We start from the raw sequence: 12,995 nt of genomic DNA, 5'->3' as shown, positions 1-12,995 counted from the left end.
CATTTCAAACGGGCCGGATCCGGCCCGCGGGCCGTAGTTTGCCCACGGCTGGGCTAGACTCTCTGAGGATCCAGCCGGGGCCAGGCCTGGGGTTTGAACCCACTCAGATGTGGCCGGGACTGGCTCACCAGGCCGCACGAGCCAGCCCCAAGCAGCCGCCGGACGCCGGGCGGCCGTTCTCTGAGGGCGGGAGGAGAGGAAAGCCTGGGGAAGACCTTGAATTTGGGCTCAGACCAGGTTGAATTAGAGGTGCCACGTGGAGGGGCTGGGTGATGGGCCCAGCACTTAGAATGGAATTCAAGTGTCGGTGAAATTGCCGAGGGATAGGAAAAACCTAGGCAGCATTTCAGGGCCTCGTTGGTGATCCCACCCCCTTCCCAAAGCAGCTCCTTGGATGCCCAGTTAGCCCCGCGGCCGCTTGGGGAGAGGCAGTGGCCTGCTGTCCTCACGGCCGTGGGAGAGAGCCGGGCAGTGCCCTGGTGCTCAGGGGGCCTGGGCAGGGCAGAGGGTCCGCCTTGGGCTCCCGAAATGAGACGGATCCGGCCTCGGCGTGTGAGCACCCGGAGCGGACGATCCTGGCGCACTTTGTAAGAAGGCTTTTCCATGAGGTCCTTCCCACAGCGGAGGGAGGGCGATGACTCGTTTGTCCCAGAATTGGAGCGCTGCCTGGAGAGGTTATTTCCAGCCTCGGACCACAGGCCCAGGGAGAAATAAGCCTGAGGATTTTTAGCCGGAGAGGTCCGGGGGATCCGCCGAGCACCGCGTGGGGGAGGAGGCGGACACGGGACATTCGGGGTCGGTCAAGGCCGCCAGCAGGTCCGCGCTGGCCCTCGGGCCCAGGAATGCTTCTCACGGGTCCCCAAAGGGGCTCCGGGGGTTCTCATGCGCCTTCCAGCGCGGCTTCTGGACCACAGAACTGGCGGGGGGGGGGGGGCAGCTGCTGTGGGGGGAGGAGAGAGGGGGCTCCCCTGGCTCAGGGCTCAGCACAGACTCTGAGTGAGGGTCTCAGCCTGTCACCCTGCAGGGTGGGGGCGACAGCAGGCTGGGCAGGGGCCCTGCATGGTGGGCAGGGGGGTCCTGGCAGGAGTTTCACTGGCAGCTTTGCCCATGTCCTTCGGGCTCCAGTGAGATGACCCCAAGGCTCCGGCCCCGGAGGCAGCTCCATCCCGGATGGAAACTCTCACGTGAACGAGCTGGCAGCTGGGTGCCCTGCGGGCAGGGCCGGGCATCTCCGGGGCCAGGTGCCAGCCAGCAGCGCAGAATTATACTTGAGGCAGGCGGGTGGGGGGTTCGGGCGCTTCCGCTCCAAACCCTGCGGCTGCACGGTGGCTCCTAGGGACGGAGAAGGCCCGCTCTGGCGGACAGGCCTGCAGGGAGCACGCGTGTGGGAATTAGCAAAGGCACCCCTTCCTCTGGGCCCACCTGCCCCTCGTTGGGGTGAAGAACCTGCAGGCCGTGCAGGCCGCCCTGCCCCCTCCCTGTGCCAGTGCGTCTCCTACGGCGCCCTCCCTGCCCTCCCTGCCCGCACCTGTCCTGGGCTGTGGGATCTGGGGGGGGGCGGGCTCAGGTACTGCAGACACAGGGCCGGTTGGGAAGGTGGGTTTCTGCGGCCTGGGGGTCCCCTGGGGCTCAGACGCTGACCGGCTCTTCTCTCAGTAACTTAGGGGTGCCGCCGGGCCGCGGGAACTGCCCGCTCACCGTGCCCCTGCCCTTCGACCTCATCTACACCGACTACCACGGCCTGCAGCAGATGAGGCAGCACATGGGGCTGTCCTTCAGGAAGTACCGGTGAGGGGGGAGAGGGGCGGGGTGGGGACCTGTACGGCACCCCCTCCACGCCCTGGGGAGCGCCTGGGCCTGGTCTCCCTGTCTCTGTCCTCCCCTCCCCCTCCCTTCTCCAAGGAGCCCTGCCCCCCCCCCCGCCGCCCCCCGCCCCCGGCTGCCCCAGTGACAAGGAACCACACGCGTGGCCAGTGGCCCTCTGCTGCGTGGCAGGCCGAGGGAGGGGCAGGGAGGAAGTGCAGGGAGGGGAGGGGAGGGGATGGGGATAGTGCCCTGTGCTGGGCCCTCTGTGGGGGGCTCTCAGCACCCCCCCCCCCCCGCAGGAAGGCCAGTCCATGCTCGGTCTTGCAGACAGTGGGCTCGGGTTTAATTTAGCGCAGGAGCCGGCTAGGCATGACGCCTGCTCCCCGCTCATGGACGGTCCCTCACGGTTTCATTAGGGAAAAAAGCGACAAGCAGCGTTATTGCTTTTATTATGAATGTGCCCTCCACACACCCGCTCCTCCGCCCCCCTCACCTTCTCCGGCAGGAGTGCCGGCCTCAGCAGTCCGTGGCCCACCCTGGGTCCCGGGAAGGAGGCCTGTGAGTCCCAGGTGCCCACTCCCGGGGGGGCCGGAGGGAGGGGGGCTGCGGCCACTGGGCACAGCCTCAGGTGGGGACAGAGCCTCTGCTCAGCTGGGAGGGCCCCCTGACGCGGCCAGACTGGAGGGGGGACCTGCGGTGCTGCCTGCCCCAAGGCGTGCCCGCAGCGGCTGGTCCCGGGCCGCCCTCTGCACCTCAGCTGGGATAGGCCAGGCACAGCCTGGGGGTGCAGGCTCCTGGGCAGAGGGCTGTGGACTCGAACTCCCTGGAAAGTGCAAATTGTACAGGGGACCCCTGGGACCGTGGGGGGACCCCACCCCCGGCAGTCCTCCCCTCGTAGGCCCCGTAGGGGCAGCCATAACAGGTGACAATCTGAATTAGCGGTCCAACGGCCCTGAGAGCACTGGGCTGTTGTTAGCCCCACTTGACAGATGGGGAAGCGGCCAGAGAGGTTAGGGTGCCTGCCCGTGTCACACAGCTCTGTGTCTGAGCCCAGGCTCTCACACGGTACCACCCACGGCTGGGGCACCCCGGCCCAGGGAGAGCCTGAGGTTGCTGATTCTGGTTCCCCATCCCCCGGGCAGGTGCCGGATCCGGGTCATCGACACCTTCGGGACGGAACCTGCGTACAACCACGAGGAGTACGCCACGCTGCACGGCTACCGGACCAACTGGGGCTACTGGAACCTCAACCCCAAGCAGTTCATGACCATGTTCCGTGAGTGTCCCGGCCGCCGGGCGGTTGGGGGGGTGGGGGCGGGGAGATGGGGCCCTCGTGGTTCCTGCCGTGGCATCTGGGAGGCGGGCTCTCCTCCTTCCCCGGTGCCGGGGGCACATGCCAGGCCTCGGCCTCCTCCAGGAGAGCCTTGCTCCCCTTCCAGCAAATGTGTGAGCCAGAGACGGAGCGGGGTGGGAGCAGCCCGGATTTGGGGAACCGTGGGGACCTTTCTGACACCGGCAGAGCCTGGCCTTGCCCTCCGGGGCCTTCCAGAGCGAGGCCACGGGCGGCCTGGGCGGCGAAGGGCGGGACAGCCAGGCTGCCCTAAGCGGAGGGAACGGATGTAGTGAAACGGACTGAAATGGACGTGGAAGGGACTGGCAGGTTCTGGAATGCAAGAGCTCCGCCCAGGGCACAATGGGCAGCGAGGCTGTGGGTAGCGGCGGGGCCCCCGTGTGTGGAAACCCTCGGATCTGGGCGTCAGGCAACCAAGGCGCTGAGAGCTGAGCTGAGCTGAGCTGTTTTTAGTGAGACTAAGGCATGGACGCCCTGACTGCCCTCTTCACCGCAGCGCGTGGGAGCGAATGAACCTGTTCCTGGCCGTTCAGGGCAGCTCTCTGCCTGCCCGGCTGGGGAAGGGGGGGTGGCCCCTCCCATGCTGTTGGAAGGGGCGCTTCCTTCTTTCCGGGAGCTGCTGGCTGTCGCTGTCACTGGAATGGGCGCGGGTACCTGCCTCGAGCAGCATCTCACGCGTCTGATTTGCGGCTCGGTGGGGGCTCGGGGTCAGAGCCCGGCAGCGCCCTCGCCAGGACTGGTCTCAGTTAAGAGCAGGCGGGTTCTGAGCAGGGTCCCGAGGAACTTGCCAGAAGGAAAGCAGCTGGTCTTTATTTCTCCTGTCCACATGTCTCTTCCGGGTGCCGGGGGCCTTCCCGGGCGTGCCCTCCGGGTCCCAGGCTGTGCTGTCAGAGCAGGCGTGGCTTCTGGGTCCCTATGTCTTGGCTTGATTGGATCCCACGCGGTTGGAAGGCGGGAACGTTCCTTGGGGCCCAGATGAGGAAACAGGCCGGGAGAGGCAGGGCGTGCCAGGTGAGGGCACACAGACGCCTCCCCAGGCCCATCGCAGGGCTCACCCGAGAGGAGGGGGACTGTCCTCACAGGTCACCTGGGCACGGGGGCTCCCAGGAGAGTGAGTGACGGGGGTGGGGCGGTCCGAGGAGCAGATGCTGGAGGGAAAGGAAGTGGCGGGAACAGCAATTGTGACAGCCGAGGGCCCTGGGCTGTGAGCCATGAGGCCGGTAAGAGGCCAGGAGGCCAGGGGCAGAGGGGAGGGGCCTTTGAGCACAGGTTCCTAGTTCACATTGGGTCCTGTAATTCCAGGTTCACTGCAGGTTCTTGAGCTAGGAAATGTCCTGGAGAAAAGGTTTTTGGTTTTTGTTAATTAAAAAAAAATTTAAGTAATTTTAAAGGAAGGGAGAGGGAGAGAGAGATAGGAGCATTAGTGATGAGAGAGAATCATGGATCAGCTGCCTTCTGCACACCGCCCCCAACCCCCCACTGGGGATGGAGCCCACAACCCTGGCACATGCCCTGACCAGAATTGAACCATGACCTCCTGATTCATAGGTCGGTGCTCAACCACTGAGCCACACCGGCCGGGCGAGAAAAGGTTTTTTGAGGCACATTATTATTCTGGCCGACTTCTGATGACCAAAGGAGCAGTGGCAAACGAGAGGGAAGCAGGAGATGGGTTAAGAGGCTCCTGTCATAACCTACATGGATAAAGTAAGCACTTGTCCTGGGGTGGAGCCCTCTGGATGTGGGGGTCCAGACCTGGCAAACTCCTACTCATCCTCCAAAACCCCAAGTCAAATGTTTCCTCTTTGCCATCACTTTCAGTGATCCCCCGGTCTCCTATTCCAGGCAGAATGTTTTTAGAACTCTTAAATACACCTAATTCGGTTAAAGCCTATATTGAATTATATGAGAGTTATTTGCAAATGCATTTACTTCCGCTGATAGATTATGAATCACTAAAAAGGGGGCCACTGGCTAATTTATCTTTATTTCCCTAAAGCCCTTGAGGTCCTCAGAAAATGTTAATTGGTTGAATACATTAAAGAGAGAAAAAAACAAAAACCAGAGAGGCGTGCGGCTTTAATGACATACCAAGTGCGGGAAGCAAATCACAAGCCGCCCTCCTTCCCCATCAGGCCGGTCAGTTCCCCCTGAGCCAGCTGGGAGACTGGCTGCCCGCCCCCCCCCCCCCTGCCCCGCCGGCCCCTTGCCCTGGCCTCACCCCTGCCCGCCCCACAGCTCCCTGTTATTTTCATTGGTTGCAGTACTTCCTGTCCCATGCCCAGTGGGTCCTAAACCTGCCCCTCCTGGGGGAGGGGGCGGAATGAGGGATTGAGTCTTCAGCTCAGAGAATAGGGAGGAGTGGATCAGGGAGAGGCCTGGGTGGCAGCCCCGGCTGGAGCCAGAGGGGAGGGAGAGAGGAGGGGGCTGGGCAGGCCAATGGGGCCGGGGAGGGTCTGGTCCACCCTCCTGGGACCTCTCCCTGATTGGGCAGAGCCTCATGAGACATCACAGAAACGACTCCAGACCCCACCTTCTAGCGGCTGACGCTCCCGGGACAGCTGTGTTGTCCTGTAACCAGCAAGCGCCTCACCGGACAGTGGTCGGAGCGTCAGCCCAGGTTCCGTGGGCTTTCTGGGCCCTTCGACAGCAAACCATCCCCTCCTCTCAGATGCACCAGATACTGATTACGGCTTTTTGTGGGGCCGGGGGTGAGGTTAGAAACACGACATTCAGTCTACACGTTTGATGAAAGGCCAGCATGTGCCAACATGCATCTGAACCTACAACATGGGGTGTTTGGCGTCAGGGTTGTGGGGAGGCCACAGCCTCGCCCTGGAGGGCAGCGTGGATTTCACGGGCTCCGTAGCTGTTCCACTCAAGCTCCCTGTGCGGGAGGGAGGGGCCGTGCCCTTGCGGACGATGGCGCTGTGCCTACATGGCCACCCCTGGCCGCAGACACAGTCAGGGACGAGCTCCAGCGGCGAGGAATTGCGGTGGGAGCTCAGCGTGTCGCCGGCCCTGGGCTCTGGGCTCTGGGCTCGGGGCTCTGGGCTTGGGGACAAGGAAGTCAGAGCACGCTCCTCGCTCTAACAGACCTGACCAGTGGGCGGGCCTCGAAGGGAGGGTCCCACAAAGGCTCCTGGGAGTGCGGCCCTGAAGGCTGAGTAGGATTCCTCACCCCAGAAAGGGGAGGCGGGCACCCCAGGCAGAGGGACAGCGGATGGGTGACCTCCCCCCTCTCCCCACAAGACCTTCCACCCCCAGCCCCTCCCATCCCTGCCAAGTGGGCGGCCCTGGGAGACCCTGGCGTGTCCCTGGCCGTCGGGTGACGCCCTCCTGGCCGCGCTCTGGCTGCAGCTCACACCCCCGACAACTCCTTCATGGGCTTCGTGTCCGAGGAGCTGAACGAGACGGAGAAGCAGCTCATCAAGGCCGGCAAGGCCAGCAACATGGCCGTGGTGTACGGCAAGGAGGCCAGCATCTGGAAGGTGCGCCCCGCCCGCCTGCCCGGAGCGGCCCCCCCGGACCCGCTCCCACCTGCCCCAGACGGCCCCGTGGGGACAGCCTGGCTGGGGCTGGCCCCTTGCCCCCCTCCCCATCCCTGCTCTGCCCCAAACTCAGACCAAGGTCTGTGACTTCACCCTCCCCTCTCCCTGGGATGGCGAAGGGGGCTTAGGCGAGACTCGGGGGTTCTGTGGGACGGGAGGCTTTGGAGAAGGTGGGAGAGGTCCAGGGATTGGCACCCCACTTTCAGGGCGGGGTCCCGGAGAAGCGCTGCCGGTGGGGAGGCTGCCTGCTCGCCCGTCACTGACCTGCTCTCTCTCCTCTTTTCTCTGCCCCCCTGGCCATGAGGCAGCTCCAGGTAGGACTGTACGCCGCGTGCTCCCTCCTCCTCCCGCCCCTCCTCCTCCTGCGTATCACGTGGTTGTTTTGTGGAATGACCCCCACACGGTGGTGGTTGGGATGAGGTTCAGCGAACAGTGACTCAGAGGGTTGAGGGCAGAGAGGAGAGGGGCTGTGCCAGGGCCGCACAGCTGGTGAGCGGCCGCCGACCTAAGGCTGGCCCACACCTCCCGTTGCCAGACCAGGGTTCTCCCTCCTGCTGCCCCGCCTCCCGGGGGCAGGGCGGGGCCCCCACCTCCCCCTCGTCCCCCAGGGGAAGGAGAAGGTCCTGAGCATCCTGAGTGAGCACATGGAGGTCCACGGCACCGTGTTCTACGAGAGCCAGCGGCCCCCCGAGGTCCCCGCCTTCGTCAAGAACCACGGCCTCTTGCCGCAGCCCGAGTTCCAGCAGCTGCTGCGCAAGGCGAAGGTGAGCCCGGCCGCGGGCACGGGGGTGCCGGCCACCCCGCGGGGCCCCCAGCGTGGACGGCCGGCTGGCTCTGTGCTCACGGGGGGCACACGTGTTGTTGGGGGAAGGGCGCCTTTGTGCAGCGAGCAGCCTGGACAGCCTCGCGGGGCAGCCCCGTCGGTTCAGTCATCCTCCGGCGCCTGCGGGACTCAGCCCGGGCGCGCTCCTGGCAGGAGTGAGTGCGGGGTTCATGTTCGCGGGGTGAATGGTCACGGTCCTTTGGGGGCAGCTGAGGTGGGGTCTGACGCCTCCTAGACTCGGGGCCGTTTCCCCTCCCTGCAGAAGCAGCTGTCAGAGCAGCGGAGCCACCGATACCGCCTCACCTGCCTCCTCGCTTCACAGATGGGGAAACCGAGGCCTGGGGAGGGGGGCGGCACCCAGCTGGGCTGGGCTGTCCTTTTTTTTAATTCAGAGAGGAAGGGAGAGGGAGAGAGAGAGAGAAGCATCAATGATGAGAGAGAATCATGGATCGGCTGCCTCCTGCACGCTCCACATGGGATCAGGCCCGTAACCTGGGCACGTGCCCTGACCAGGAATGGAACCGTGACCTTCGATGCTCAGCCCCTGAGCCACACCTGCTGGGCTGAGCTCTCTTCCCCCCCCCCCCCCCCCCCGTCCCCACCCCCATTGCCTCCTGTGAGTGAGCGAACATCCCAACCCCGACCTCGCCCCTGCTTCCCGGGGCCGCGTGTGGTCCTGACCTTCCCTGACGGCCGCACCACCTCGCTCTTCAGCTCTTCATCGGGTTCGGCTTCCCCTACGAGGGCCCCGCTCCCCTGGAGGCCATTGCCAACGGCTGTGTCTTCCTGCAGTCCCGCTTCAGCCCGCCCCACAGCTCCCTCAACCATGAGTTCTTCCGAGGCAAGCCCACCTCCAGGGAGGTGAGTGGGGGGACCCAGGCCCCCATCTGAGGGTCTGAGATGGGGAGCCTGCAGGGCCTGGAAGAGGGAGACCGAGGAGCAAAGGGGCGCTGGGACCGGTGGGCGGGGCGCTGGCACCGCACACCCGCTGCCCCTGCCCGCCAGGTGTTCTCGCAGCACCCGTACGCCGAGAGCTTCATCGGCAGGCCCCACGTGTGGACCGTGGACTACAACAACTCGGAGGAGTTCGAGGCCGCCCTCAAGGCCATCATGAGGACCCAGGTGAGCCTCAGGCCCATCGGCACCGCCAGCTCGTGCCGTCTTCGCTGTCATTGGGAAGCGATGCCCTCCTGGTGAATTCCGACTCCCAGGCCGGGGTCGGCGGCTGTGACCGCGGAGCCCCCCTCACCGGCGTGTGTGAGGGTGAGGAGCACGGGTGAGGGAGACCTGAGGCCCCAGCCCGCTGGCCCCCACTCCGGGGGGGGGCCCTTCAGTCACCTCTCGGCCTCAGTGGGTTTGCCCGTTGGCACCTGTCCGTCCAGATGAGGCCATTCAAGGTGAGGGGACGGGAAGCCCTGTGGGCGCCTGCCTCCTGCTGCCTCTCCTCTCACTGTTGCAGCCGATATTCCCAGCAGGACCAGCACCGGCCACGCCTGTAATTACACCCCATGGGTGACCCTCCCCGGCTGTTGCCGCCTCTGGCGGGAGGTCCGCGGCCGGTGGGACTTGGCTGGCGGGGCCTTTGCATCACCACGTGGCCCGGGTTTGCCGGGAGCAGGCAGAGCATGTGGGGGGATCCCTTCTCTAAAAATCAATGGAAAAACAGCCGTGGGTGAGGAGTAACAAACCAAAAAGGAAAGAAAAGAAACGAGGACCCAGGCGCTGGGGGTCTGGGGGTCATGAAGGACAGTGGGCCTGGGCCTGTCCCGGGTCGGGTGGCGCTCGGGTGGCTTCCTGGAGGCGGTGTCGCCTGAGAGGAGGTGGACGGGCTGGGTTGGCCGTGGGAAGAGGCGTCAGGGCCCGTGACCGGATGGAGCGTTGGCATGACTGGAAGGAGGAAGCTCAGTGAGGCTGGGACCAGCGTGGGAGGGAGGGCCTGGCCTGGGTCTCCTAGGTCCTGAGCCCCGGGGAGCCCCGGGGGGTGCCCTGAGGAGCAGGGAGTCCGAGCAGAGGGGCCAGGTCTCCGCTCCCAGTGCTGAGCATGGCCGGGCCCTGGCACCAGGTCTCCTGCCCCCTGTCTGCCTGTCTGTCCCACAGGTAGACCCTTACCTGCCCTATGAGTACACCTGTGAGGGGATGCTGGAGCGAATCCACGCCTACATCCAGCACCAGGTAGGGGGCCTCTGCTCTCTCCCCCCGACGCCCCTTCCCACCAGAGGAGGGCGCCGGCCAGCACTGCCTGAGGAGGCCACCCATCCAGGGTGCTGCGTCCATTTAACTCCCTGTCCTTCCCCAGTCCGTCCATCTGTCTCCTTCCTTCCCGGCACAGCCGGTGGGGGTGGGGGGCCGAGGGGTGGGGTCAGTATTACTGTCAGAGGCCAGGCCTGAGGCCCCAGGTGGGTTCCCTGACCTCCGGGGCCTCCCTCCCACCCTCCCTAGAGACAGATCAGTACCCACCCGGTGGGGCTGCTGCGAGGGTAAATGAAATGACGCCCGGAAGGCCACCGGCATTAGCTAGCCCTGATGGTGATGCGAGCATGATGATGGGTTTGCCAGTACCCACGTGTCAGCCCGTGGCTCCCGTGGCCGCCGTGGCCTGCTGCCTCTCACACTGCTCTCTCCTGGCAGGACTTCTGTGCAGCCCCAGGCCCCGCCCCAGCAGGGGCTGGAGTCCCGAAGAGCCCCTTGGTCCTGGCCCCCAATGCCACCCACCTCGAATGGGCCCGGAACTCCAGCCTGGCCCCCGGGGCCTGGCCCCCAGCGCACTCCCTCCGGGCCTGGCTGGCTGCCGCGGGCAGGGCCTGCACAGACGCCTGCCTGGACCGTGGGCTGGTCTGCGAGCCCTCCTTCTTCCCCTTCCTCAACAGCCAGGACGCCTTCCAGAAGTGAGTGAGCCACCAGCCCCTTCTTCCACCCAGCCAGGCTCACTCCCAGAACCCCCCTCTCCCAGCCAGGCTCACTCCCAGAACCCCCATCCAGCCCAGTCAGGCTCACTCCCAGAACCCCCATCCAGCCCAGCCAGGCTCACTCCCAGAACCCCTTCCCCCTCCAAGCCAGGCTCACTCCCAGAACCCCCATCCAGTCCAGCCAGGCTCACTCCCAGAACCCCCATCCAGCCCAGTCAGGCTCACTCCCAGAACCCCCCATCCAGCCCAGCCAGGCTCACTCCCAGAACCCCCCTCTCCCAGCCAGGCTCACTCCCAGAACCCCCATCCAGCCCAGCCAGGCTCACTCCCAGAACCCCCATCCAGCCCAGCCAGGCTCACTCCCAGAACCCCCATCCAGCCCAGCTGGCAGCAGTGGGTGAAGGGGACACCTTCAGTGAGTCAGGGAGGATCCCAAGGGACTTTCCAGGCAGGTGTCCATCAAAGCCCCACACTCCCGGCAGAGCCTCAGCCCCAAGGCACTGATGGAAGCTCCCTGTCCAGTCCCCGCCCCCCCCCCCCCAGCATCTTCCCCAGGCTCTCCCTGATGGATCAGCCAGGCCCACCCTCCTGGCCCCTCCCCTCCTCTCTCCGAGCAGGTGGGAGAAGGAGCCGAGGGCCAAGGTCTGTCCTGGCTCCTCCTAGAAAATTCTTCCCCAGTTTGGGCTGGGCCAGCCGGGGTGGGGAGGTGGGCAGGACCCGCTGGGCGTTCTGCTCCTGCCCGCTGAGTGCTGCCGCCCTGGTGTCTGCCAGGCTGCAGGTGCCCTGCGACAGCACCGAGTGGGAGATGAACCACCTGTACCCGGCCTTCGCCCAGCCCGGCCAGGAGTGCCTCCTGCAGAAGGAGCCGCTGCTCTTCAGCTGCGCGGGCGCCAGCGCCAAGTACCAACGGCTCTGCCCCTGCCGGGACTTCCGCAAGGGCCAGGTGGCCCTGTGCCGGGACTGCCTGTGAGGGCGCCGCAGCCCCCTGCGCCGAGAAGCACCAGCAGATTCTGAGCTCCAGCGACACCGCCCCCCCCCCCCCAAGCTGGGCTTCCTCCCTCGGCCTGGAGTGGGCAGAGCAGGCGAGTGCCAGGCCTCAGGGGGGGGCGGCCCCTCCTCCTCATCCAGGGGCTCATGGCGGCAGCGAGGCCAACCGGCTGTGGGGCTGCCAGAGGGTCCCCGGCCAGGAGCAGGGGCAGGAGCCCCTCGCTGAGTGCAAGGCCAGACCTAACAGGTGGAGAGAGGGTCCTGGGCCCAGGACGGAGCCTCTCGCTGCACAAGGTCGGGAGCAGGGGTCCCGGGAGGGGCGTAGGCCTTGTCCCTGTGGAGGAGTTTGGGGTGTGGCCAGAAGGGGCAGGGGACTGGGGAGGCCAGGGGGAGGGACCCAGTCCTTGCCCCTCCCCTCTCCCACACCTGTCCCTGCTGCACGGGCCACCGTTGGAGGCGCAGGGACCCCTCGGGCGGGTGGAACAGCGTCCCCCTCCTGCTTGTTCTGTTCTCTTCATTGGGGCTTCTCCTGAGCCACCCTGGCATGACTGCCATTCCGGCCCCGGCCTGTTCCCTACCCCCCCAGCCTCTGAGCACGGTGCTGGCCCCTTCCCAGCATCCACTGCAGGCACAGGCTCAGACGGAGCTTCTGCCCATCACACCCCTGGCCCAGGCCCTGGCTGCCCAGGCCCCCACCCATCAGTGCTGTGTCCGTGTCCCTCCAGCTTCCAGCCATCTCGGATCACCTGTACACCCTGTGCAGCATGCCTGCCCCGCCCAGGCCCCCAGAAACACTGCCACCCCATCCTGTGTATAACCCCCTCCCTCCCTGGGCCACCCGGCCGCCCTCCTGGGCTGCCCCGCCACCGGCCATGGAGGTGGCCCGGGCCCTGAGAGTCGGGAGGAGCGGCCTCGGCTGCCGCAGGTGCCTCCCGTCCGGACCCTCTCCCAGCCCGGCCGCCCTGCAGCCGCAGACACTCCAGTCACCAAGGACCTGACCTTCGGGGGAAAGCAATAGAGACTCTCTTCTCTCTCTTTTTTAAAGATTTATTTCTTGAAATAATAAATATTTTATTGGGATGTGAGGTGCAGAGGAGGAGCCTGCTGTTTCTCATCTTTTCTGGGACGTGAGGGGCTGGCGGAGCGAGGGGCTGGGAACGCCCAGCGGGAGCCCCCCCCCCCCCCCCCCCCCCCCCCCCGTCCCTGCTCCACATCATCAAGGCTGGGGCTTTGCGGCAGGCTGTCCAGAGGAGGGCCCTGCCTCCTGTCTTAGACTCTTAATGAAGTGAGTGGGGTGCAGGGGCGGAGGGGGCAGAAGCAGGCTGGTAGCAGGAGAGAGAGGAGTCTGACCCGCGCCCAGATACAAGCCAGAAGGTGGCGGGAGGGGTCCTCCAGCCCTTCCTCCCGAAACCCAAGTGGCCGCCTCACTTCAGCAACTCCCCCCCCCCCCACCCCTGCAAACCGCAGGCGCCTCCCCCTCCCCCTTACAGGTGAGGGAACAGCCATGGCAAACACCTGGGAGCCTCGGCCACCCCCACCCGCTGCCCTGACCCATCCAGCCAGCGTCCGCG

The 12,995-nt window shown here is 65.7% G+C and overlaps 1 protein-coding gene across 1 annotated transcript in view; it reads left to right on the top strand.

Moving 5' to 3' along the window:
- Positions 1-12,510, top strand: part of MGAT5B (alpha-1,6-mannosylglycoprotein 6-beta-N-acetylglucosaminyltransferase B) — a 37,099-nt gene extending 24,589 nt beyond the window's left edge. Inside the window, exons 9-18 of the mRNA XM_036341848.1 lie at positions 1,657-1,788; positions 2,949-3,082; positions 6,518-6,648; positions 7,017-7,022; positions 7,317-7,472; positions 8,246-8,392; positions 8,537-8,653; positions 9,629-9,703; positions 10,160-10,416; positions 11,209-12,510. Of these exons, the coding sequence (XP_036197741.1) occupies positions 1,657-1,788; positions 2,949-3,082; positions 6,518-6,648; positions 7,017-7,022; positions 7,317-7,472; positions 8,246-8,392; positions 8,537-8,653; positions 9,629-9,703; positions 10,160-10,416; positions 11,209-11,407 (1,354 nt within the window). The 3' untranslated portion in view covers positions 11,408-12,510. The remainder of the gene's footprint in view (positions 1-1,656; positions 1,789-2,948; positions 3,083-6,517; positions 6,649-7,016; positions 7,023-7,316; positions 7,473-8,245; positions 8,393-8,536; positions 8,654-9,628; positions 9,704-10,159; positions 10,417-11,208) is intronic.
- Positions 12,511-12,995: the final 485 nt, after the last annotated feature.

This window comes from Myotis myotis, unplaced genomic scaffold, assembly GCF_014108235.1.
Source record: "Myotis myotis isolate mMyoMyo1 unplaced genomic scaffold, mMyoMyo1.p scaffold_m19_p_17, whole genome shotgun sequence".
In the NCBI taxonomy this organism is placed as follows: Eukaryota; Metazoa; Chordata; class Mammalia; order Chiroptera; family Vespertilionidae; genus Myotis; species Myotis myotis.
This window is presented reverse-complemented; position numbering and strand designations above follow the sequence as displayed.